At 41.7% G+C, this 27,840-nt stretch overlaps 1 protein-coding gene across 1 annotated transcript in view; it reads right to left on the bottom strand.

Annotated features, from left to right (window-relative positions):
• Positions 1-27,840, bottom strand: part of LOC142434277 (integrator complex subunit 6-like) — a 65,416-nt gene that overhangs the window by 11,581 nt on the left and 25,995 nt on the right. The window contains exons 3-13 of the mRNA XM_075538992.1: positions 25,266-25,415; positions 23,525-23,614; positions 23,080-23,263; positions 22,385-22,513; positions 20,985-21,148; positions 17,757-17,909; positions 12,762-12,894; positions 7,736-7,830; positions 6,365-6,475; positions 3,909-4,127; positions 1,624-1,747 (exon numbers count right to left, since the gene is read on the bottom strand). Coding sequence (XP_075395107.1) covers positions 1,624-1,747; positions 3,909-4,127; positions 6,365-6,475; positions 7,736-7,830; positions 12,762-12,894; positions 17,757-17,909; positions 20,985-21,148; positions 22,385-22,513; positions 23,080-23,263; positions 23,525-23,614; positions 25,266-25,415 — 1,552 coding nt within the window. The remainder of the gene's footprint in view (positions 1-1,623; positions 1,748-3,908; positions 4,128-6,364; positions 6,476-7,735; positions 7,831-12,761; positions 12,895-17,756; positions 17,910-20,984; positions 21,149-22,384; positions 22,514-23,079; positions 23,264-23,524; positions 23,615-25,265; positions 25,416-27,840) is intronic.

Genomic DNA, 27,840 nt, shown 5'->3' with positions numbered 1-27,840 from the left:
AATCTCAAATCCTATCCTGGCAACAACAATATTCTCCCTCCATCTTATTCAGTCCACCATTATTCCTGCTGCTAGCTTAGAACACTTCTCGGGCACTTCAAAGTAGGCTGTTGTCCTTTATGACACTGTCCCAACTAAAAAAATTAACAAAAAAACCAAACCTATTTGTTCCTTAGTAGGAAGAAGCTAGGCTCCATGACAGTCTTTTAATTGCCTATGAAAGTTGGGTTTCACCGCTTTTTGAGAATTTGATTGATCAACAGATTTTTCTTCCCTTTTCACACAAAGCTTGGTGTTTACTTTGAGCGGACTGTCTAGGATAAGCTTTGCTTAATTTAGTGGACAGACAATCCGTTTAAATGGAACAAAATGGAACAGAGGGAAATTGAAAGTAGGCGCCAATTATCCTGACTCCTCTTAAGTTTATTACCCTCAAGTAGAAGTTTTTATTGAACTCATTGCGGTTGGTGGGGCGATCCAGTGTGTGCACATGCAGTCTGTATTACAGCTTACACACGGAGCACTCGGGGTACGGAAGGCTGCAGTTTACAGTGAAATCCCAAAATCTGTTTTTTAGTCTCCACCTTGATTAAGCCTCCATTGCATTCTTTCCGGCCATGAAGCAGCAACGTGAATAGCTGGTCAAAGTATGTGAGGCACCATGTGTTTGAAAGTGAATCACTCCCACTCACCGGGACCGTGGTGTCACACTGGGTCATTCTTTGTGCTGCTAACCTAAAATTGGACATCTGGAACCACCAACCGCCCCACGGGAGTTGGGAGTTTTGAAAATCCATGGGGGCAGTTCTCCTCTGTTTCCATAGGGCCGATAGGAGCCAGAATGCACTCCATGGCAGTGGCTACTACTTTATGGCTACTACTTCCCAAGGGAAATCAGGGAGGGCAACCTAGCCTTTAAGGACTCGCCTTCGTGCTACTCTTCATGGCATTTGGAGGACTAGGGTTCTCGTGATCATGAGTGCCAGGGTCAGAGAGTAGAGTAAGCGGATCCCAATTGTGGTCCCTTTCCCATTTCTGTAGTCCCGCTTGTAACTGCATTATATCAATCAGTCACCAATCATGGTTGTGAGTCAGTTTCCTTTGGACTCCAAATCCTACTTAAGGGGCAGCATTTCTGTAAATTCTTGATCGTCATGATGGTTTCGTGCTGACGGTCTCCCTTATCTGGATGAATTGGTTTTTGGTCTGTGTCTTATTTTTGTCATGTTAAAGACTTAATAAATTGTGTCTCTATAAATTATATTTGAATTTAGGGTCTCGTTTCTCCTCTAGAGCAAGTCTTTGGACACTGATAGACTTAGCTTCTGCCACTTTCCAACCTGAAAAAGTTGAACACATTTTTTAGTCAGCTGCTATTACACTAAAGCGAGCACCTAAACAATATCTACTCCATGGGCTGTTTTGAGGATTAAGGGAAATAACTTACGGAGAGTAGAGCATAAGTACCGATGAACGCATACTTCTTGCACTTGAGAAATACTGTGTCTGGGTAGATATTGATATTTGGTGGAACTAGACGATCTAAACTTTAGAATTTGTGAAATATAAATGCTTGGATTTGACATTTTCAAAATCAAGGAATGTGCTTCGTTGTTCATTTACCTTCATCTTGGCCCACAATAAACTTTCGAGTTTTTAGCAGATTGGATCTCATTCTGGTCAACTGGTCTAAAAGACCACTGCGTGGAATATCATAAGCATTTCTATATGTCAGAGGTTTCAAATCCTGTTGAGGATGAAACAAAGAATTTGTTACTCTTAAGGCATGTAATACAGAAATGTAATACCTAACCCTCCTAAAAGGTTTTCTTTTCAGAAACATTTTATTGTGAACTGGGAGAAGGTGTATAGAGCAAATCAGTCTTCCATTCAACAATGTAAATGCATCTCTTTTCATGTTATTGATTGCAATCCCCACATGGAAATATCACTCACCTCACTTCTACCTTGTCTTTCTCACTTCCACTCCTCCTCCTTTCTTAATTTTTCAAACCTTCTGAATGCCATCCTTAGTCAAATGCTGCCCTTTTGATCTCAAATGATTGATTGTTCTAAGGAGTGGATACCTCACTAGTGTTGGTCACCTTGTAGATCTGTCTAGTGTTTGAACCTTGAGGGTGAGTTTAGTTCAAGGCCTGAAGGGTCACTAAAGATCACAATCTCTGGGGTTCCACCAGTCTCTCTCTACCCAGTACGCCTGGCCTTTTATGTGTTCATTAAATTATTTTGATTTCTGTTCCACATTTTTCTCCCACTCAATCCCACACTTTCTAATGTGACCCCTTGATCTCATAAAGTTTATGAGCACTTGGTAGTGGTAGCCGGGCACTATCTAGAGCTGTTCTGGTCTTAGGGTCCTGAAGACAAATCTGTAGGGTCCATTAGTCTTTTGGACTCATTGTTTCCACATGTCTTTGATTTTCTTCAATCTTCTTTGCTCCAAATGGGGAGAGACCAATAATTGCGTCTTCAAAGGCTGCTCACAAACTTTAAAGCAGTGCTTCTCAACCTTCCTGATGCCACGGCCCTTTAATATAGTTCCTCATATTGTGGTGACCGCCAACCATCACATTATTTTTTTCTGCTACATCATAACTGTCATTTTGCTACTGATATGAATTGGGAAACCACTGTGAAAGGGTCGTTCGACCCCCAAAGGGGTGTTGACCCACAGGTGGAGAACCACTGCGTTAAAAACTCACCAAAGAAGGATGTAGAGAACATTGTGGTTGTGCACTGTTATAAAAATCGACCTTGATGTCCTTCAAGCCTTGCTAAAATCTTAGTGAAGAACTTCTCCATTCAGTAAGCCCGACAACAGTAGAATTTTCCTAGTGGGAGATTTCCACTTGCTGACCTTGGCCTTCATTCGAATACATCTACAAGGCATTACAACCCTGGAGACGATCCCATTTTCAAGTACATCTTTGTAAACACGGAATTCTGAGATGTAGGTTTCCCTTGCATGTCTAGGGCTTGTTCTTTAGGTTTCTCGGGCAGTCAGAGAAGCCAGTGAGCCACTGGGGTCTCCCTTCGAGAATCAATGGTTGATCCCCTACAAGCAGTGCAGTTACTGTATGTATGCATTGACATATAACGCATGCATGGAAAGAATGCACATAGGCATACAATGAACTAATGGGTGAGGGAGTTAAGCGGTTTGCAAAATACATGGGATATTTGGTTTTATACATATGGTAGTTGACGTCCTCTTCTTCCCAGGCTGCCTTAGAACCCTACTTCTGCTCACTGTGAGCTGCTTCTATGGGAATTCTTTTGTTGTTTTTTTTAAAGCAAAAGGGAAAACATTTATTAGAGCCCATACAGGAAACCCTAGAGAGGCCCAGCATACCCTACTCTCTAGGCATGCCCAGCAAAGGGTCATACCATTCACTGTAACCCCATGTCCCAGAGGGATTCCCCTTGAGCCAAGCCCCAAAGCCCCAGGACTGGCTGGGGGTGGGGACAGCTTCTATGTGAATTCTTTTTTTTTTTTTCCTATGGAAATTCTTGCTGCTAGGCATTTCTACTCCCGAATCCTCCTTCCTTCCCTCTTTGCCCTCCAAGGTGCAAGATCGGCAATTGGAGTCTGAAAGCTTCCCTTGCTTCCTCCTACTTTCTCTCCCTTTTATTTTTCAGGGGGATGATTCCCCCCAAATATCTTGTACTTTAAATTCTCGATTGCCGTCTAGAGGCAGGCGCATCAGCCAGTTAATTCTTAAAGGGGTCAATGAATAATTCCCAAGTCAAGGAGAGAAATTCCTTTCGAACATTTATAAGTACATTTTGTTACATCCAACCACTATTTCCAAACAAAACGAATGTTAAAAGATGCAACTGTATCTGACAAACGCTAACAAATGGAAACTATTCACATCACAATGTACCTTGTTTAAGAGTCCGACTTGGAAGCCAGCCAATTCTTTGGGACTCAGTTCTGCCAGTCTCAGGGCAGTGTCGCCTGTGATTTCATTCAGCAGCTTTAGGACATTTGGACTATGATTCAAAGCCAGTCCACCGCCAGAATGATTGCTCACTTTCATTTCAGTTTCCTGGGGAGGTTTCATCCCTACTGAAGCAAGTATTCGTTCAGACTCTAGTTTAGTCTAAAAGGAAAGTAGAAGGTATATTATGAGAAGACCTGTCCTATCACTGTCCTCTTCATGATTTAAGAAAGATAGTAATACTTTAAGAACCCAACACACCAACTTTTCCGTTGGAAATCATAGAAAATGGGCATGATCATTTTCTTGGGCATTGTTGTACTACTACGGCACACACAGAGGGGAGGCTATAGGGGCCATTGACTTTCATATTTTTTTCTCTTGTCTAGTGTCAAAATATGATTGAGTCATGGAAAAGATGGAAACCAGGGACAGAAATTCCTTTCGGCCATTTATAAGTACATTTTGCTGTTGTAAAAACTAGTCTAAGTCAATATAGTCATCTTCAGCCCAGAAAACAAGTTTTAAGACCCTGTATTTAAAAATTAAAATTAGTGCTGAAATTCAGGTTACCTATAGATTGGCATTATATCTGAATAAAATTACACGATGTGTTTTCCATTTCAGACGAATGTTTCATTTAGTAGATTGGACCATCTACATGATTTATAATGGGTACTCATTAAGTTTCCTACTAACCTACATTGAAAAATCCCCTTAATAGACACTATTGTCTCATATTGACTATTATTGCATAAAAGCAGCAATTGTAGCAACACCCTGTCCATTGAGCACGTTTTGTTCTGCGTACATCAGAGTGAGTTCAGGAGACAATGGTGACATAGGAATTTTCTGTCCACATATCACAAATTAGTAATGGTCTTTCTTTTTCTCTACAGGTAGCACTCCACCCAAATTCAGGAAGTCCAACATCATTATGGTGTCCTCAGGATTTGGTCATACATATTTATTTCTGTGGCCCACTTTTATCATTAAGTATAATTTGTTCTCTTAAAAAATTCTTAAGGCATGAAAAATAAGAAAAGATCAAATGAAGGGTCTGTTTGCTTAAGTGGTCTTGGAAGTTTATTTATAAAATATACAAACAATATATACTAGAATGCCCCAGAACTTATATTAGTTTCAATTCAGTTTACTATTGTTTCTTCTGGCCATGATCTGCTGCAACAGCCTTAAAGGCCCAAAGGTAAGCATCAAATAAAGGAAATAAATAAATAACCAAACAAAGCATCATCAACAATAAGAACAACCAAAGTAAAACCTATTAGCAGAAAAGAAAAAAAAAAGGTTAAGGGGACACTTGATAGCTCAGAAATCTGAGTTTGCCTTTATTTTCCATTTCACTTATGGGCACACTAGACTGGTAGGAGTTAGTAAACTCCAGATTGTCCTTAAGTTTGTGCCAGTTCCTAGCACGGTGTGCCAGCATCCCACTTGTGCAGTCACTTTGGTTCTTTAGTGAAATCTGTCTCTTTGCTCACTACTCTCTCTTTTCTAGGGTTTTACAATCTCCAATCATCTCCATCTTGAAGCAGTAGACTCATTGCAAGTGCTACAACTGTGTCCAACATTTGTACACAAGAAGAAAGTCCAACTGCAGCATTGGTTTGTCATCTCACATAATACGTATGTATGGCCGTAAAACTCTAACTTGGTAGTTCTCAATCATTTGCATCCTGCAAGAATGGGCTAGGTAGAGGTGAGAAGTATGATCAGGAGGGGTGTGAGTGAGTGGAGAATGAGTTACTGATAGAGAGGGGCAGGCAAGGGACAAGGTGAACAACGAAAAATGAACTGGGTGGGGGGGAATAAAGGCACTCCTTATTTAGGTCCCTTTGGAGACTACCACCCTCCAGTCTGAGGAACATTGGTCTCGGGCCCTCCACCCCAGAAAAAAGAATTGGATAGTGAGGGTAATTTATTCAAGGGCTAGCATGTGTGAGTCTTTCACATGCCTGAAAATGATGCATAATTCAGTGTGCTGACCTAAAAAAATAAAATTAAATTAAATTTAAAAGGTGATGCACTAGTCCAAAGTAATTTGAGGAGAAACTAGATTGAGCAGAGACAAAAATGGGATCCAGGAGACCATTCCATTAAGTCTCTTCCCCTCATAGGCCCCAGACTATCCACCAGCATGTCGGCAGGGCAAATGGGCAAGCAAATGGAGCAATGGCACAGCATCAAATGCTACTGACGGACCCTTAACTGCAGGTTCCCGGTGCAGCCAGAAGCCATAGAGAATCACATAATTACTAATCCATAGAGTGTAGAATATGCATAGACATTTGATTTGAAAATTACAATTACACTGAAGAATAAGGAAATGCACTTCTGAGGACAAAGGAGTTTTGTTTGTTTGTTTTTACCAATACTACCTGTTGGCTGAGTTTTTTAAGGTAAGAGATAACACTGTAACTAAGTCCACAATCTAAATTATCTGATATCAGATTTGGAGCTCCCATCATCCTTAGTGCTTTCTTTAATGGCTATAAGGAAACAAAATACACAACAGTAAGAATAGTATAAATCTTCAAATACTCAAAGTTCAGTTACAAGGGGCAAAGGGACATGAGTCATTTCTTAGAAGTCAAGATGCTGCACATAAAACCAAACATGGAACATTAAAAAGTGAGAAGGAGAAATAGCAGAGAAGTTAGGAGCAGAAAGTGAAAAACAAAACAAACAAACAAAGAACACCAACAACAAAAATAAACAGCGGAGCATGGGATCAGAAAAGCAAGTAACAGCAAATTCAAACAACAGGTAAATTGCTTTCAGTCTTAAGTCCCAAGCCCTGAAATCATTTTACAATGCATTTTTTCATGCATCCCGTTCCTGCCATGGCAAATCTTAACACACCCCCACATTCTCCTCCCAGTGACACCAACAGTACCAGGGAAGGCTTAACCTTTTCACCTCTAGAAACTTGGCTGAAAGCGTACCCAGTGAACCTCCGGAATGAGTTTGATGGTCTGAATTTAGGTTCTGTTACCTGTTGCCGTAGAGTTGAGTTTGACTCATGGTGACCCCATGTGCCGCAAAGTATAACTGCTCTATAGGGTTTTCTTGGCTTTGATCTTCTGGAAGCAGACTGCCAGGTCTTTCTTCCACAGTGCCGCTGGGAGCATTTGAACCACCAACCTTTGGGTTAGGGGCCAAGATTAAATCACTTGCTCCACCCAGGGGCTTTCGATTAGATTGCCAGTTCAAATATGATCATGAATAGTTTTTTTTTCTTTTCAAATTGTAAAATCCAAAATGAGGCCAAGTCGATGTTTATTCCCAGGTCTCTCCCCAGCACCCCCCACCTCTCACAGGCTCTGTAACCAGGGTTCACAGGCAGCAAGTAAATGTGCTGCCACCTGCAAATGGTTCTGTTTTCAGAAGGAAGCCACTTACTGAGAATTTCTAGAGCTAAAAAGGGTAGCTGATGTCATACACAAACACAGATCTATTCATCCTTGGATTCCAAAAGTCGGATCTCAGAAGGTTAGTTGTAATAAGAGAAACAGACATACGCGTGATAGAAAATAACGATGGCAGTTAAAGTAAGCAACACACCCAGTTCTTTTCTTTTTGTCGTTTTGTGCTGCCATGACAAACTCTTCTTACACACTGACATTGAGAAGATCATGACAACACAAATCCTTGTAAAATTAACAGATAACTATTTTATTTCAGGAGGAAAGCTTGCAAGCAGAGCCACCGTGTCTAGCAGTAACACATACATACACACAAATACATACTAATAAGAAGTATGGAGGCAGAGTTTTTAAGTAGCTGTCAAAAGCCTGTCGCCACTTCAGATTTGGCTTAAGCTTGTGAACTTTAAACAAGTCATCTGCAATAGAAAATCAAGGAAGACATCACATTATTCCAGACCCGTATGGCAAAAGATAAATCAAGCCACGTGCATCTTATCACAGCATTTACTCAAAATATACACGTTCAGTTACAGAAGGCGACCCTTTCACTGGGGTTTCTTCACTGATCTGGGGGTGTTTGGTGGCTGGCAGTATTTATAAAAATGCTGTTACCTTTTTCTAGGAAGGAAAATACGTTCTTAAATGCTAGGGCTTAAACTGGATCCCCATAAAAGATCTGTGGAAGCTTTGAGCCCTGTGAATAGGAATTCGTTGGATGCACGTTCTTTCTTTGACGGTGTTAAGGAGCCCTAGTGGAGTAGCCTCTCCACAGAAGAAAGATGAGGCTTTCTGCTCCTGACAAGATTGTCAGCCTCAGAAACCTACAGGGACAGCTCGACTCTCTCGGAGGGTCCCGATGACTCACAATCAATGGGATGGCAGCTGATTTGGTTCTTGAGTTGAAGATGTTATCGGTAAAGGTAATCCGGTCACAAGAGAGTCACCCAAACAAGCAAACCAACAAAAACCATCAAACCCGCTGCCATCCAGTGGATTCCCAACTCCTGGCAAGCCTCTGGAGGGTTTCCAAGACTGGACATCTGTACAGAGGGAAGATCGCCTCATCATTCTCCCTCAGAAGCTCTGGTGGAGTACCAGTGAGCCCTAATCTCTTCTCAGTGGTTTCTTATAAAACGAGAACGTGCACATGGAGGCTGCAAGAAATGCTATCTGAAGATGCATCTAAAAGCCAAGGAATGCCATGAAACACCCAGGACCACCAGAAGCTGGGGGGACATAAAGGGTGGTGGTGGTGGTGGTGGACATCTTCTCCTGGAGTGACAGAGAAAGTGTGGCCTCTCCCACACTATGAATCTGGATTCCTGGCCTCCATAACTGTGAGAAAATAAAAGTGATGTTCTTCGATACCACCTGCTTTGCAGTAGTGTATTATGACAGCCTTGGAAGCTAAGACATTAAGTTATACTTTGCTCTTCTATCTGTGAAGCTACACAAAATGTAATAACATTGACTCTGATCCACCTGGAAAACTTTTCTGAACTGTCACTTGTTCTAACTCTACTGTAACCCACTATCACTGGCTGATGGAATAGCATTTCTTTTCTTTAAACATAGATGGTGCTGTACTCTTTTTTGAAAGGCTATGGTGAAAAGGCTTTACAAAGTATATAAGAAGGGTGTGTGTGTGTGTGTGTGTGTGTGTGTGTCAGGGGGCGGGGATGATAGCATGGAATCCAAGAAAAAGAGAATGTTTTTAAATGGACTTTGGTAGCAATTGTACAATAGTGATTGAACTATGGAATGATATCTGTGTTAGCTCCCAATTAAATGGTTTGTGGGGGAAAAAACAACAAAGAACAAAGCCAAGCCTCTAATTTCCAGGCATTGATGGCAAACTCTAAATTATCTTTCAGATTCTCTCTCCTTAATCTGTTCATAAAAACCAAAACCCTCACAGTCATTGAGTTGATGCTGACTCACAGCGACCCTATTGGAAGGGGTAGAACTGCCCCTATGAGTTTCAGAGACTGTAACTCTTTACTGAAGTAGAAAGTCCTGTTTTTCTTCCATGGAGAGGCTAGCGGTTAGCAGGCTAGTGTGTAACCACTATGCCACCAGGGCTCCTTAATCTGCCCAAACTGTACTTTAGCTTAGTCGTATTTTCCCGCTCACTTCATTTCTTCGACCTTTGAAGGCAAGCATTGAGTCATTCTGCGTCTTTCAGATATTTTTGACAACGAACTGCGTGCTGCCATGGAGAACAGCATACACTCAATTGAAGCTCAAAATCACATGTGACCAAACAGGTTTCTAGAATACCATGTGCACTCATGTAATTACAGATACTTACCTCACTTGCTATAGACATCATAGATATTATAAATTCATCTTCTGTTTTGTTTTGCAGGTATTGGTGCTTAGTTTAAAAAAAACGCAACCATCCCTTTGCCACATGCACACTTTCTGCACAAATATGGCTGTTTCAGAAATGCTGAATTATGTCTTTCAAATATCAGTTAGTTGAGCAACTATGTATTCTCTTCTTTTCACTGCTAAAATAGTCACTTAAACGGACACAAATGTAAAGTATTTTACAAAGTCATAAAATGGAGGTCTTCTGTTCTTTTGCTCCAGAAAAAGTAAAAGGACCTGGAGAGATTTCTGCCTCATTGTTGCAAAGAGGCCCTTTAAAGGCCATTCATATCTGTCCTCTTTCCCCCCCTCACTTCATTTCTGTGACCTTGGAAAGCAAGCATGTTCAGCCAAACTTTGGGTCTTCCCAATATTACTTATCAACTGGGTGATGGAAAGAAAGGAACATGAGGCCCTGGAAAGCACGTCTTTATGTGGCACCTGATGGGACCTGGGACAGATTTTGGGAAGCAGCTGGCAAAAGGAAATACCACGAGACTTCAGATACTTTTCGAGATTAGCTCATCAGAGTTAATCATATTCTCAATGCCAAGTGCGATGATTCCATCCAGGAGCTGATTTAGTCTAATTATGTCTTGCCTAATTTTTTTAACAGTCTAGATTAAGGTGACACTATTTTAGTCAGTACCTCTGCAGCTTGGAAAATTTATTCTCTTGATTTCATAATTCCATTCAGATGGAGTCTCTCTAGGATAGTACAGTAAAGATGCCAGAAACAATTAGCTAGCCAACATCTGTAAGATGAGGCATTGAGAGTGTCAAGTGAGAGTAAAATGATACTGTCTGCACCTCATAAATGACGGACACTTTTCCTTCCAGTTTCTTCCTCCCCTTTCCCTCCTCAAGGAGGGGGAAGATCTGGGCTAGAGTCCAACCCCAGTCACATCCTTAGGTGAGTGAGCTTCAAGAAAGCACATCCTCATTTTCAGTCACCTGTGTGATGTGGATTTACTGATAACTGCCTTACTACGCAGGAGCGCTGTAAGGCAGTCGATTATATATGTGAAAACATGGCATAAAAGGAAAATAACTGTATACTGTAAAGCATCCGACACAACAAATTATCCTCCTGTTCTCTAACTCCACACTTCCTTTTCCTATTGATTAAGTACTTGATTGACAGATAAATAACTAAGTGAATTGAACATGAAATAAGGGAAAAAAGGTTCTAAATTAAAAAAAATCATTCCCCAAAAATCTCTTGGCCGATGGCAAAGATCTGGTAGCCATCCTAATAGCGTGATACTTCTGGTTCGCTCATGGTGCCAATTAAGCCTCATTTCTCTATCACCAGGGAATGAGATGTTTCATATTGTCCAGGTAAGCTGTAGAGCTCAAATTAGTAAACAAACCTTTGTTAACTTTCGCTGATGGAAGACAGTGGGTTAATGCTGAGGAAACTGGGGTCATCTCTGTGGACAATCTGAACCTCAGCAACCTACAGCAGCAGTTACAGAAGTTTTACTCTATCCGACAGGGTTGCTGTGAGTGGGAATGGAATCCATGGAAGTGAGCTTGGGTTTGTTAAACATGAGGTGGTAGCACAGTGGTTATGCATTGGCCTGCTAACCTCAAGGTCAGCAGTTCAAAATCACAAGCTGTCCCATGGAAGAAAGACTGGGTTTTCTGTTCCTGTAAACAGTTACAGTCTTGGAAACTCACAGGCGCAGTTCTACCTTGTCCTATAGGATTGCTCTGAGTCAGGTCGCTGTGAGTTTGGCTTTGGGTGTGATTTAAACATGAGGGGTCCTTGTTGATGGAACTGTTCCGTATCTTGACTGTGTCAAAATCAAAATCCTGGTTTTGATCTTGCACTATAATTTTCCAAGATATTCACTGGGAAATACTAGGTAAAGGGCTCACGGATACTTTCTGAACTGTGTTTTATAACTGTATGTGAATCTATGATTATCTTTTTTTAATGTTTACTTTTAAAAATTATAAAAATACTATTGATAGCAGAGTCTAAGTCAAAATTATCTAGTCTGCACTTTACAGTTGTGGAAGCCGGGGTCATAAAGGCACATATAAAAAATGTTGATAAACACATGAAGTAAAGATACTTAGGTGTGTTCAAGAGGATTAATCTCAAAACATCTATATTTTACCCCAGTGACAGTCAACTCTTAGAAGATCCTAGAATACGAACCAGAGTAGATAAGCTAGTCAAAATGCGAATATATTTATGATGATCCATTCGTAAACTTGAAAAAAGTGTAAATATTGATTTTTCAGTACACTAAGTGCATGTAGCATTTAGGGCATGAAAAACCATGTCATGGTTTTAATGACTATCTGAAAACTTAGTACAGGCCTGGTGCCTTTCGCAAACATTTAGAAACCCCCTCAAATCAAATGGTCACAACTTTACAAAAACACCACAGTGTACTTTATGACTTTAAGAAAAGGTGGATTGTCAAGTGAAAAACAAAACCAAAACCAGTCTTCAGGCGTTTTCAGTAGTATCTGAGTCATAGCTTCTAGGATGTTTACTTTGACAATTTTGTCGTGGGAACCGCAGCCTGTTTTGCACCTATTCCTTTGAATTCATGGCCCTGACTTGAACAGCTCGGCTTCCTCTGTGGAGAAAAGAATGGAAGCCAAGTCCCCCATGGAAGTCCTACTTTCTGAAGAAAAAACATGTGGTGTTTGGAGACTGACCTCAATCCACAGTCATTTTGGCCCAAACTGGCCTATAAAAAAGCTACATGCTTTTAAACCTGGGGGAGGGAGATTGGCCGTTGCAACCTAAAGCACAGCAAGAATCACACAACAATGAACAATAACAAGACAAAACAGAAACAGCATGCAACCTCTATTACAAATCAGCGGGAAGACTTTCTATCTCCTGATACCAACTACTCCTTGGCTACACTGAAGATGCTTAGGCTGTGACCCAGTTTTAAGCTTCGCTACATTGGAAAGATGAATAAATGGCACATGGTGCACTTACCTAAAAGAGGGAGTAGAACGGGGTAGTTGTAAGGCATCACAAAGAGGTTTACACAAGTTAAGGTTGTACTGGCTTTTAAATAACCAAAAGGATATCCAAGCTCATTGTATTTTCCGCTGTTAGGAACAAACACCTGGCAAGAACGGAAAATCAGATGGCGTTAGGACCATACGGAGTTCAAAGAAAGCCCAACATACGGGATTCCAAAACCACATGTGGCCCGATTCACCGCCCAGTCAAACCTCGAAACAGCGCTTACTTACTCTACGCTTAGGCCTAGATATAAAGCAATATTTAGGTTAGGATGTCTTCATCAATTATGTTAAGAAATGAAGCTTAATATAACCTAATATTGCACACTGTGCAATAGCCTTTCAGAGACCACAGGCAACAAAAACGGCCCCCAAATATTCACTTACTTAGCACAACAGAAAGGGAAGCTGAAATACCGCTGAGGGATACCAACTATGAAAACAAATTAATATCTCAATGGCACAAGGTCCCATGCCTAAAGCCCTTGTTCACAAAACCAGAGACCAGGTAAAGGCTGATGTAAATAGTCCTGATATGAACTACTATTAAGTTGTGTTTACCCCTTCCTGTTCGACTCCCCTTGTTGCTCCATTTATTGAGTTTTCATTCAATGCTGTGTTTATTGTGTAGATTACTGTAAGCCAGACACTGCTAAACATTATTGTAGAGTAACAACGAGATGCTTCGGTTCAATCTGGAAGACGCTTTCTCCTCTAAGTTATGCTCATACAGCAAACACTTAATAATGATGAAAACATTCATCATTATTCTGTATGACTGTCATCTTATTCCTTATCAAGATTCCGGATTTAATATATTTTCACATGCTCGGATGTCCCTAGACACTTGATTTGTTTGCAATGTCATCTAGCTACTAAGTTTCCCCATATTCCATGTTAAGACTCTTTAATACAAATCAGGACAATGGTGTGCATTTTTAGGGACTTCTTGTTGACAGCCCTTGAAAGGGGCCCAACACGTGGTGGCTTTTTGTAGAACAGAACATAATGTGGCCCAGGCCTGTGGCAGCTTTGTGGCATTGATATGTTCGAGTCCATTGCTAGGTCTACCACGGAGTCAATTCCAACCCAGGGGGCTCATCTTCCAGCACTTTATATTGGACAACATTCTCTTGGAATCCCCAGGATTTGCATTGGCTCATTTTTGGAAGTAGATCGCCAGGCTCTTCTTTAAAGTTCACATTAGTCTACAAGCTCCACTGAAACCTGCCCACCATAGATGACCCTGCTGGCATTTGAAATACTGGTGGCACAACTTCTAGCATCCCAACACACAAGCCACCACGAAATGGCACACTGGCAAATGGTGGTTCATTAGGGACCTAAACCAAAACCAAAATCACTGCCATTGAGTCCGTTCTGACTCATAATGATCTCATAGGATGGGATAGAGCTGCTTCTATGGCTTTCTGAGGCTGTAGTCCTTTATGGGAGTAGAGGGTCTCTTTCTTCCTCGGAGGTGCTGGTGGTTTAGTCCAACGGGTAACCACTACATCACCAGAGCTCGGATTAGGGATCTACACATTGCCTTTTCTAAAGTCTTTCAGCAAGATAATTTAAGACAAAAGTCAAACCCTGATATTTAACATAATCCATTAACTTGCTAGTCTTTCATACCACTGATGTAATGAGATATAATTAAACTCGATAGCTCCTTATAGCTAAGAATAAAGTTTTCCCATGTAATTTATGACTCTTTAAAATACTAAGTTATGCTAAAACACGGTGATTGATAGACTTCATGTCTTAAGGTGAAAATTAATAGAAACCAAGATAATTGTGTTATTATGTCCTATATATCTTCCTACTTTCTGAGGGTGCATATTGGAAGAGGGGGGAGGGGTAAATAATCAATCGTAAATAATTTTAAGAGACCCCCATATACAGAATCAGACCTATGATTCCTGTGAAAGGAAAATCACTGGCACATTTTTGTTTATTTTCTCTCTTTATTTCTTCCCCTCTCTTTCTTGGGTTAAACTGCTGGAGTTTTTCCAAAGACCTTCTTACTCAACATATTCATAGAATTTTGGTTTCGGAAGGAATCTTTAGAGACAATCTGGTGCAGAGCAAATGAGCGTCTGGGTCAAAGCCGCATAGTTGGTGGCAGAACGAGGGCTAGAATCCAGTCTCCATTATGGTTTTGCCAAATTTCCTGGCTCCTGGCTCATCATATTCCTTTTCCCTCCCACTAATTCATCACATGAAAACTGTTCTAAACCAAAGTAACATACGGTACAGGGGAAAGACATGTGGCATATTTGAGGGAAGGTGCAGGGAATGAGAACAGGATTTCTTGGAGAAGGTTTACAAGAAACTTGCTGGACAAAAAAGAGGGGCTGTTTTAGAGGGAGAGTATGATTTGTTATTTATTTGCTTTCATTGCAAACAATTTTTTTCATCCTATAAATTCAGACCTCACATTTTGATTTTAAGTTTGCATCTCTAATTTCTGGCACTCCCCCCACCCCACCCTCCCATGAATTCTATTGAAGCATAAATGCATTTAACGAAAAGTGAGCCAAATGTCTGTTCATGCACACATGTAAGCAGTACCCAGGTTAGGAAACCGAATCGGACCAGAAACCGCCGTGTGTCCTTTTGTAGACACTATCCTGACTTCCAACACAGAAAGTAAGTTTTACTTGTGCTTAAACGGATATAAAGTGTAATCATACAACATGTCATCGCTTCTGTGTGTTCAATATTTTGCTTGTGAGATCCTTCTGTTGTATGTTAGGTGCCATTGAGTTTGTTCTGCTTCATAGTGACCTCAGTGTACAATGGAACAAAATGCTGCCCAGCAGTTCCACGTCATGCTCGAGATGGTTACAATGTTTGAGCCCACTGTTGTAGCCCCTGTGTCAATCCAACTAATTGACAGGCTTTCTCTTTACTATTGACCCTCTATCAAGTGTGCTGCCCTTCTACAGGGACTAGTACCCCCAGACAACATGTGCAAAATATGTGAGAGAAAGACTCGCCATTCTTGTTTTTAAGGAACATTCTCATTGTACTTCTTTCAAGACAGATGTGTTCGCTCTTCTGGCCAAAACCAAACCCACTGCCGTTGAGTCAGATTTGACTCATAGATTATATTTAGTATTCTTTGGCAACAGTAGAATTCAAAGGCATCAATTGTTCTCTAGCCTTCTGTATCTCCTGTCCAGTTTTCACATGTATATGAGGTGATTGAAAATACCATGACTTGGATCAGGAGCATCATAGTCTGCAAAGTGACATCAGCAGATCTGTTCAGTGGCATACATCACTTGACTCCTTGATGGCTGCTTTCATGAGAGTTCAATGTGGATCCAAGTAAGATGAAATCCTTGACAACGTCAATCTTTCCTCCATTTATAATGGCATTGTTTCTTTGATCCAGTGGTGAGGATTTTTAATTTTTTTAATTGAGGTAGAATCTATGTTGAAGGCTATAGAGGCTTTTATCTTCCTCAGCAAGTGCTTCCAGGCCGCCTCACTGTCAGCAAGCTATGCGTGTCAACTGTATCCCATGGTGGTTCATAAGCCTTGCTCCGATCCTGATGCCACATTCTTCTTGGTAAAGTCTAGCTTCTTGGATTTGTTGTTCAGCATTCAGATTGAGTCCGTATGATGAAAGGCTATACCCCCTGCATCCTAACTTTAAACCATGTAGCATCCCTTGCTCTGTTCAAACAAGCACCTCTTGGCCTATGAACAGGCTCCATACGAACACAACGAAGTGTTCTGGAATTCCCTTCCCAATTCCCACACTAGCAATTTTACATCCTTGTTTTAAGCCATTTGTTGTTTTTCAGTCCGGTTTTCTCACTTTGGTAGAGCTTAAGTCACCTAAAGACAACTAATAGCAATAACTACACACATCGGGATGAAAATTATGGCAGTCTGAAAGCGTTTCTTTTGTAAATAAAACTAATGATTACTAACTGCAGCATAGTTTTGTTGTTTATAAATAGAACAGACATCGTCACTGTATAAGACTTCCTTGGTGTATACAAATATAAACCCTGTGCCCAGATTTTCACAAAATAAAATCCCCAGTAAACCTATTAGCCAGCTTGCAAATGGAAGCTTAACACCTGGGAGAATCAATGTATGGACCTCAGTGACTCTATGCCATCGAGTCGATGCTGACTCACAGCGACCCTGTAGCCCAGGGTAGAACAGCCCCTGTGAGTTTCTCTCTGTGAATTTGCCTCATAGAAGTGTTTTATTATATTACACCAACATAAACATTAACTTCAGGGCTTATGACTCTGCCAGAAAGATCCAGTCTTTCCAATCTGCCAAGTTCAATCTTCAGGGCTGAAAACCTTGCTTCAGCTGCAGAAGCTACATCTGAATAGGACTTCATCCTAGTTCCGCTGTTGTTAGCTACCATCGAGTTGGCCCCCCAACAGAACAAAATGCTGCCCAGTCTTAGGCTATCCTGCTTACAGACCAGACCTTTGTGATCATAGGGATTTCAGTGGCTGGTTTTCAGACGTAGGTTGCCAGGCCTTTCTTCCTAGTCTATCTTAGTCTGGAAGCTCTGATCTAACTTGTGTGACAAGACACAAACCTCCACTAGCAGTCAGGCCGTGTATTGACCAGAAATTGAAGCGAGCCAGGTCTCTTGCACCGAAGACAAGGATTTTACCATGGAACCACTACTGCCTTCAAGTCAGGGATTCTTACCCGGGAGTCCATTGGTAGGGTTCAGACTCTTCAATACCTACATTACCTCATAGTCTACAGCCTGCAACGGGAATGTATAATATGCTACGCTATCGGTCTGAAATGCTTTGCATGGCCTTGTTTCTTATTTGACGGTATTTGTGAGAAATAGTATTAAATGACTCAGCCAGATTATTTCCAGTTTAACCTTTGAAAGTTCTTTTAAGAATTCCCATATCCCAGCGTGGTTATAGACCCCTGACTACAAGGTATGCCCAAGTACCTGCCAGCAGGTATGAGGAGACTTGCGTTCCAAGATGTACTGAGTTAAGGGTGACGGTTCAAGTTCATATTTGTCAAAGGGAAGTTTGTCTATTACCATTGGCTCACAATCTACACAGGAGAACCGCACAACTGGATGAGATGTTCGTGGAGGCTAGAAGGGAAGAGGAAAGAGCAGGTCAGTTATCAAGTGAGCTTCCTTTGCTGACAATTCTGCAACCCCTTGTCTGTTGCTTTCAACCCCGGTGCTTCCAGAAAGAGGGTTACTAGATCCTTAGGCATCACCAATGTCTTCCATGGGGAAAGAAATTCAGATTTTTCTAGGTAATGGGATGAGGAAAAGGTACAACATTCATAATGAGATTTTAATGAAGTTAACCATGCTTTGACTATAATGTAAGGATTCATTGTAATCCACAGGCCGAATCCTGAAGTTCAAATCTCCTTTGGAACTTCCAGAAGTGCCTGCCTTCCATCTTTTGAACAATGTCCAGACTCTAGTGAGAAAGAACTATGTGGAACTTTATAATGGGGTCATGAAAGAGTTTCTATCACTAAGAAGTGAGATGAAAATTAGCAAAGGCACAGAAAGGACAACATGGAGACCATTTCCAGGACTCAGGTGAGTGTTTACAGCAGTCTCACGTCCCCAGGCATTCCCTAGGTGGAGCTGGGATACATCGGCCCAGATTGCATAGGCTCGTGTCCTAGAGAAAATAAATGGAGAAGCTGTTTTATTTGATTAATTTGGGGTGTGATGTATGAAAATACACAGAGCAAAACATGTACTAATTCAACAATGTCCACAAGAGACATTGGCTAGATTCTTCACTCTGTTAATAATCTTGCGGTGTCTACTCCAATTGTTTTGCTATCATTCACTTAAACTCATTGGCCCCTAAACTTCTTACCTACAATTTAGTTACCATTGTCAATTTGGCTATATATATATAGACACACACACACACACATATATATATATTCTAAAAAAGTGTAATATTCAAGGCAAATCAGTATGTTCTAATGAAGCTAAGCTGGGATTTGTTTTAGTTGAAAGATGACTTCAGGGAATAGCTTTGATTGAAGGTTTAGAATATAATGAAGCAGGGGGAAGGGAAGAGTGTCTCAGAGCAATAGATTTAAGGGTTCCTCCGGTCCCATTGGGCCCAGTAAGTCTGGAGTCTTTCAGAATTCAAAGTTCTCCTCTCTTCTGATCAGGATCCATCTATCTTGTTCCTCATCACAATGTTTAGTAATGGCAGCAAGGCACCATCCAGTTCTTCCAGGCTCACGACAGAAGAAGGAGCACATCATGGAAACAGTCAGACCTGTAGTCCAGTTCTGAGAATCTATTTTATTAATAGATTTATTTTGTAGGAACGAAGAGCGTCCTATAGGGAACGAGTGTTATCACGGGCAATGTAGGGAGATAGGGCGAGCTTCCAGGACAAAGGCAAACAGCAGTCCAGTTTGTTCTTGCTATGACACCTATAAAGTGAACCTGGCTCTGCTAAAATGTGTTTTCTTGAGGAAAGTGGAAAAGTATGCTCATTGACCTTTGTTACTTATAAACGTACGTGTTATTTTGGGGTTTGAGAAAAATAGCCTTCAAATGTGCTCTTAAAGGCAAAGGAATGGGAACACAAGCTCTATGTGAATTACGACTGGGGATTTATTTCTTCTAGTCTAGCTTTTCTTGATTTCAGTTTTCATTGAGTGGTGAAATATTTCTGACTTCCTGGATCTGTATATGTGAAAAGGCAATAAAGACACAAATGAAGCCCCACTGCTAGCAATAATGAAATAAATGGGCAGCAAAACCATTTTCTTAAGGTGTAGAAGGAGCTGAGCATAGCAGGGCACAGAGGCATGACAGGAGTAACATCTTTCAACTCGGAGAGAATGAAGGGGGAGAGTTAGCTTCACAGTGAGGGCTGAAATGCTTGAAAGGCCAGCCATGGCTACTTCTGAAGGAAGGCAAGAACCTCCCATCAGTAATCCAGGAAAAAAGTGTAATTCATGGTTAGAAATTTCTACAATGTAGAAAACATTAGACAGGAGGAATTGTGATACATTTTTTATCTACTTCTCAGGCATAATTTTCCTGTTAGGTAGGGGGACAGCGGAAGATGCAAAACAGAGTGGGTTTCAGGCAGCCTCCCGTATCACTGGGCACCGACATCCCACCAGAGGGAAAAGCGATGCATCTGGTCCTAGGAGCAACCATAACATCAAATCCTCTTCCCAAAAACACAGTGCAGACCAAGAGACAAGTCTGCTTTCTTGCTGTTGCTATGTACTGGCCTGCCCACAGGGCTTCTGAGGCTGTCACCTCTCCAGAAGCAGACTGCTCCCCCTTTCTGCCACAGAATGGCTGGTGGATTCGAACCACTGACCTGCGGGTTAAGAGCTGAGGCTTAAGCATTGAGCCACCAGAGTTCCTTAAGTCCTTGCTTTGGGACATTTTTAAAAAATCTTTTTATTGTGAGTTGGGCGACGGTTTACAGAGCAAATCACTTGTCCATTGACTAATTCATACACACCTTGTTTCTGTTCATGATTTACAATCCCTTCCACGTAACATCACTCACCACACCTGATCCCTGTGCTTCTTGTGTTCATTCCTCCTTCTTGCCTGACCCTTCCGAGTTTTGTCCTTGGGGAAATGCTGCCCTTGGGATTTCAAATTGCTAATACTCCAAGGTGTGGGGATCCCCCTAGTGGCACTGTTCCCCTTGTGCACCTACGTGCTATTTGGTGGCTGTTCGTTGGCTACAAAAAGAAGAATCATTGGCCCACAGAGTTTTATTCGTTTCATGAAGTAGAATGACTTCAACACTGAGCATGCTCTGAGAAGCTAGACGTGGTGGAAAGCCACATTTTGAATTCCAGAGGCTGAGCATGCTAATCATTACCAGTACGATTTCGACACTGTGTTTGCCGTGCAAATCAAGGTAGCTGCTCTGTCAAAACCAAGTCACAGATTACAAGAGCCTCAAGTAGAACGTCCAAAGCAGGCAATTCACGTGACAGAAGAGAGGGAAGGCCTTTCTTGTTATTACACATGCGTGAAGACTTTGAGCAAGTGACAGAAGGCAAAGGAAAGACTGCCATGCCTGTGGCATGTCTTAAAAGCCTCGAAATTTTTCTACGACATTCACTGTGATCAGCACATTGATGTAATCGGCAACATACAGAATGATGTTTACCTTTTGTTGAGGACACTTACTAGTGAAGGTAAATTCTGATCTGGCCAAAACGATTCTGGAATTGGCCAGTGTCCAACAGGAACGCCGGTTTTAGAATTGGGTCGTACATAAATGAGTTTATGACAGCTGTGCCAGGGCTGAGCAGCATAGGGATTGCCTGGCCTCGACGAATCCAGAAGCCCATCTGAAAGTTAAACACACGACAGATGAAGGCCTGATGGATGTTCACAGCTGCCGGGCTTCTTGTAAAAGATTTTCAGCTCCAAACCAAAACAAAAATGTCGAAAACCGAGGAAGAACAGGTAAAATGTAACTCTATTGGGATTTCTGCAGGTGGTTCCTGGCAGCTCTTTTACCTCCTTTCGGTCCCAATCCAAGACCCAACCTCTCAACCGCCCCCCTACTGTATGTATGCTCCACCCACCATCAGAATCTGCAGGGATATGGAAAGCTATAGTATAGTCCGTTTGACATTTTCTATGTCTTAGCTTCCTAGATTAAACCCACCAGAACACTATGGTTATTTTTCCAGAATTCAATTACCAAATTCAGCAAGTGACACTGTTCATTTTGGAATCTGACAAGAATACATCACAAATTCCATTTATATAACGTCTGTATCTCAACTATGTTGGGGGGAGGAGATCCCTCAATAAAGCGTTAGACCCAGTGACAACAGAGGCAAAAATAAAAGCTATCCAAATTAATTTAAAGGTAGATGGAATGTTGCAAATATGCGATTTCAGATTTAGTGCACCAAGCCTTTCTTCCGAGGCACGTCTGGGTAGCGTGTCAGTGTTTGTAACACCCAGGGATTCCAAAAGTACCTCAGGTTGTTTTTTTATATGTTGAGCTTTCTGTAAAATCTGATTTAGAAAAAAGAAAGCGAGCGAGCAAGCGAGCAAGAGAGATTGATTCTGCAATGAAAAATTAGCCTGAGAAATCCCAGCACAGGAGCTGGGAGAGCACTCGCAGTTCCTGCAGAAACATAAAGTGCTGCAGCCATGCAGACACCAAACACAGACAGTTGTGCGCCTTTGGCACTCACAGGGCCCAACCCCAGACCGCTCGTTCGTTCATGGTCAATCTCCACACAGTTTGTAACTAGAGTGGCTCAGTGCCATCCCCAAACGCGGACCAGGGAAAAGAAGAGAATTTTCTTAGAAAGACTCAACATGAAATTCAAGTGATGAGAATTCAGCCACCAGCCCGTACACAAAGGCAATGGTTGAATGACAGCCGTTTTTTTTAGCTGTTTGTTCTTGACCATATTTATTCCTACTATTATTATTACTTTCGTGAGAGGTGTTTTAGATGAATATTTACAATCACCCAAATACATGTGGGTTGTGAACACTGGCCATTTTGCTTATGTCGCACTTAAGGGGGGGAAATGAAATCAAATAAATATCTACTGTACCTTCACCAACAGGAAGTGGATCTGGTCCCGTTTTCTCAAAGTTAATGACGACACCACTCTGAATTTTCTGAACTAAAGATTCTAAACATTGATTCAGCATTCTTTGCGTTCTGACACAATAGGAGCGGCCTATACCAGGGAGGAAAACAAATCATAAAAGTTTGAGCGAATAAAATAGTATCAAATTATAGCAGCAGTTGAAATCCTAAAATCTGACTTGGAACGATCCTTGTTCCATTGGCAAAGGACTTTACATACACCACGATGAGCTTAAACAGCAGACTTCAACTAAATCCCTGATAACTATTTTGAAGGAAAATATGATGAGATGTGGAGCTGAATGAAAATTAGGAGATTTCTCTCCCAAGCTACATTTTATCGAGTGTTGCTTTTGCTGCTGGGTGGGGACCATCAAGTCAATTGAAATTCCTAGCGACCCAGATTGTCAGATCTTTCAACCATGGAGCTTCTGGTAGGTTCAAACTGCTGCCCCTCTCAAAGTTACCAGGGTGTAAAGTAGTAGCTATGGATTCAAACACACCAACGATCATGGAGATGACACAGAACTAGGCCTCATTTCATTGTAATATATATATGTATATATATATATATATGACGTGAGTAGGAGCTGACTCTACACTGACATCCTCTCCCCCTGACTTCTTTCTCTCAGAAATATTTCATATCACCATTACCTCCGGTGACTTCACACATCTGTGTGATGGCACACTCATCCGTGGGCACACTCCCTAGCTGCTCTGGTTCAGTAGAAGTCACTCCAGGCAAACGCAAGACCAGGGCAAATAACCTCTGATCCCAACGAAAAGGTTCTTTGGTTAGTTCACTTCCGGGCAGAGGAGAATTCAAGGGAAGATAAAGCTGTCAAAGCAAAAATTGAGATGGTTCAGTTTAACAGCCCAAACCCAAATGAAGACATAGTGAAAGGGTTCGCTTTTCTTTCATGTAACGCAATCATATGAAGCAATCCTTCATGGATTACCAAGATTGAAGACTTGATAAAACTTATTTTGAACCAGAAATACGTGATGCTTCCCACGGGGGAGGGGGAAAAAGCATATTCCCTGCCATTTAAATGAAATTATATATATATGCATGTGTGTGTGTATAAATTCATCTTACCTCGTCTTGAACACCAGCAGTACTTGTTAACTTATTTCCATCTGTGATAGTTATTAAAATAGATGGTTCTAAAAAAAATGGATTTCGACCCTAAAATACATGGAAAAGGTATTAGAGTGCTGTATAGTAATACAAAGTTGACATTTACCTTGGTAGTAATCTCAGCTATTTGGATAAATATTTATTTTTGCCTCAAGGAATCAGAAGGGAAATATGAGGAACTCACTGCCATCGAGTCCATCCCAACTCAAAGTGACCCTGCAGGACAGAGTACAGCTGTCCCTGTGGGCTTTTGAGACTGTAACTCTTCCTGGGAGTTGAAAGCCTCATCTTTCTCCGTGGAGTGGCTGGTGGTTTTGAACTGATCTTGAGGCTAGCAGCCCAATGAATAACCCAGTACACCATCAGGGGTCTGCTAGAGACCAAAGTGAGTGGGAATCAAAGGGACAATTCCTGAAGAGGCGACTTTCCATATGAATGGAGGGATTCCCCAGATGACAAAGAGCCAGAAATTCAACATGGCTACCTTGTACTTCCACATTGCCTATGCGTTCGGTCTTTGACGGGGTGCAGTCTTACCACTTTAATATCATTCATTTTAAAACAAACACATTGTATTGCAATTTGGGTGAAAGTTTACAGAGCAAATTAGTTTTCTAATCAGCCATGTATACACATTGTGCTTCATGACATTTGCTGCAATCTCCTAAAAGAATGTAACAGAACTCTCCCGACGCTGTCCAAGTGTGCCCTCTTATTGCTCCTTGTAGCAGGAAACGTTTGCATGTTCCTCCTCTGGCAGGTTTCCCCCACTTCCGGAGACTCTGGTTTCCACAGGTTTACTGTATAATATTCAAATCAATGCCTACTCCCACTCTGATTTCTAAGTAATCAGCAACGAATGAGGTCCAAGAGATGACGGTGGCAGTAACAACCACATAAATATCTCAGTGAAGTTTAGACGGGGATTCTTTACATTATTTTTATAACATTTTTAGGCTGAAATTGTTTCAAAATTCATTTTTGAAATGAAAATAGAAATACATTGGGGGAGAGGGGGCACAAATGGCTAATTCATCTAAGTTGAAATTCTGCCACATACAGGTAATTTGAGTGGTGTATGTCCTATGACCTGATGTGAACCATGTCACGGTGACCAGCAACCGCAGTCACAGCAGCAAATGCTCTTCTGCCTTCCTCTTATTCTAGAGCAGTGGTTCTCAACCTTGCTGATGCCGCGACCCTTTCATACAGTTAGTCACATTGTGGTGACCCCAACCATCAAATTATTGTTGTTGCTACTTCATTGTGGTCATTTTGCTGCTGCTGTGAATCAAGCGACCCCTGTGAAAGGGTCATTTGACCCCCCCCCAAGGGGTCGCAACCCCACAGGTTGAGAACCGCTGGTCTAGAACATTTTCATTGAATGGAGGGGAGGGGTGGGGAGGGAGGGTCAAAGACATGGAAAGTTTTTCTTCCATTGTCTTGCTTCAACAGTTCTCAGCAATTTATTTTTCCCATTTTCAGTTAGTTTAAGATCGGCATTTTGTAACCCAGTTGAATACAACACCCACAAAGAGGACTAATTTTTAAATTTGCAATCAAAAGTATATGAACCTCCTTTTGCAGCTTTTGAAAATTAAAAAAATTTTAAAACTTGGTAACCAGGCCCACTTAAAATTTTTACCCAAAGCCATCAAAATAATGAGTTGCATTCACAAAAAGAAAACAAAAGTTTTACCTGTCCATAATTGTCTATTCCAGAAATTAATCTATTGAGATTTAACAAATCGAATGAGGATCTCAGAGCTTGACCGAGAGTAGTCAGTCCAGAAGCCTGAAGATGTTTCAGTTCACTCATGAATGTTGCATGGTTTTCCTTCCAACCAGCCTGAAAACCAAACATTTGCAATGAAGTTTTCATTTATCCAACGAACGATATGTAAAGTGCAGACAGCAAGTATCAAACCTCTAATAACCGAATAGCTGTTCCCACGGGTCAAGTCAACTCCGTGACAACTGGTTTGGTTTATTTTCTCCTCTTCCTTTCTTTTTCACCTAATTCTGTTGTACATCAGGAGTGGTCAAGTAACCAGGTTCAGAAAGACCTGCCAGTTCTAATGCTCAAAAGCAAAGAACTCCAGGGGAATAAAAGTGTTCATCCATTATGACTGAAGGGCCATTATGGTTCAAGAGGTTGAGTCTTCTACTCTGACTCCACCACATCTACCACAGCACCTGTTACCTTGCCCCGACGCTGAGGAGGAGCATGGAGTAAGGGGTAATTATTTTCAAATGCCTGGTCCTCGATAGACCCAGATACTGAACGATTGCACCACTTGTTCTAACCAAGGGTCTGCCTCATAAACACTCTTCATTGGGAATGGAGGGGTAATGATAGGAATGGACTCTAAGTCATTTGGAGGCGTCTTCCAGTATCCAGACAGCCTGCGATCTAGAATAAGGGGAGAAAGAAAGACAAGGTTTAGCAAAACAGCAGCACCTCCTAGGGCCTCTGCACGGCAGTAAAGGGCCCATGAGTGGTGCAAGTAAAAGGCAGCCAGCCACGTGTGATTGGCTTGTAAAATCCTGCTCCTTAAGCCATGATTGCTATAAAAACAAAGCAGCACAAAATGTCAACCGGAGAAGCCAACGGCAGGTCATAGAGGAACAGGCAGGCCAGCAAGGGCCAGCACAGACAGCACACCTGACAAACCGTCCTGGCTCAGCGGCGTGACATGCTGAATGCTGCAATCTTGCCAACCAGGGCAGTATCAGGGGGTGGAGACGGGGGTGTGGGTGGGGGGTTGGCTAGCAAGAGCAAGCAGTGTAGCAATAAATGCAATCGTTTAAATTTCATGTTCGGCTGAAGGCGAAGTGCCCGTTATCCATATAACTACAGCAAATCTTTTCTTTTTCCTTTGCTGTTTTCATTTGGATTTGGTACAATGACTGAGAGGTAGATTGGAGGGGTGGAGGCTATCAGGCTGGACTCTACAATCTATGAGTCTATATGACTTTGAACAAACCTGCTCTTTTTTTTTTTCAAACCTCTCAGTTTCTTAGGACCTAAAAATCTTCATTTGAAAAGCAAGAAAAAATCGATTAGCAGGGCTTGCAGAGTGGGGGGGGGGGGGGTAGAACGAGTGTTATTCCCGTTATAACCTATGGGAATGGCGCCACCTAGTGCCAAAACGTACACTATACTTAACCATTCAAGGAGACGGTCCGGGCTAAAATCCTGGAATTCTATGAAAGATGGGCTTTAAAAATTATTTTTTTAAATCTTAACATATCCTATAGGACAAAGGGTCTACGGTTTTAAAATGTAAAACCTTTCCAGGTATTTTTTCCCCCTTGGCTCCAAGAAAACCAAACCCAACTCACTGGCGTGGAGTCAATGCCGACCCCTTTAAGACAAGGCCGACTGTAACTCTTCGGAGACAGTAATGATTGAAAGGATATACCGATCTGTGGAAGATGGGAAGCCAGAGTGCTCCTTATTGGCAGGGATGGTGACAATTCGTCTCACATACTTTGGACATGTTGTCTGGAGAGACCAGTCCCTGGAGAAGGACGTCATGCTTGGTAAATAGAGTGGATGGGAGGAGAAAAAGGGAATTCCCTCCGCGAGATGGGCTGACACAGCAGTTGCAACAATGGTGCGGGGCAGGGCAGGGTTTCGTGTTCTGTTGTGCCTATAAGGTCGCTATGGGTCAGAACCGATTCAATGGCACTTTAAGAACAACTCTTTATGGAACTAGAAAGCCCCATCTTTCTCCCTTGGAGGTGCTGGTGCTTTCACAGTGACCTAGCAGACCACAGCCCAATGTTAAACCACTACACCACCAGGGTTCTTGTCGTCCTGGCTTTAGCTAGATTGTCTTCATTCCCTGTGGTTCCCTATCCCCAGGAAAAGTAGGACATGAGAATAATTCCTTCTGGATCAAGGAAAATCTTTTTGGACTGGACAACTTAAATGTAAGTGGAAAGGAAGAATCTTGACTTCAATTGGTCTCATAAAATACCTAGAAATACTAGCAGGTGATTGAATCATCACACTGACTTCTGAGAGCAGCTGTCAACTCTGAAACAGAAAAGGTGCACTGCGAAAAGATAACATCACTTTTATTAATTCAACAGTCCGTTTATTAATTCAACAGACTTTTATTGAGCAACTATGCTATATGTTGGGCCAAATGCTTCATGTTGGAGATAACAGCGTTAGTCACAAAGGAATGATGAACAAATGACTAGAGAGTTCGGGAAGGTTTCTCACAGAATATGGGGCATTTGAGAAAGCCCTAGAAGATGAG

Source organism: Tenrec ecaudatus, chromosome X (genome assembly GCF_050624435.1).
Source record: "Tenrec ecaudatus isolate mTenEca1 chromosome X, mTenEca1.hap1, whole genome shotgun sequence".
Taxonomy (NCBI): Eukaryota; Metazoa; Chordata; class Mammalia; order Afrosoricida; family Tenrecidae; genus Tenrec; species Tenrec ecaudatus.
Note: the sequence above shows the minus strand (reverse complement) of the source record. Positions and strands in the feature narration are given on the sequence as shown.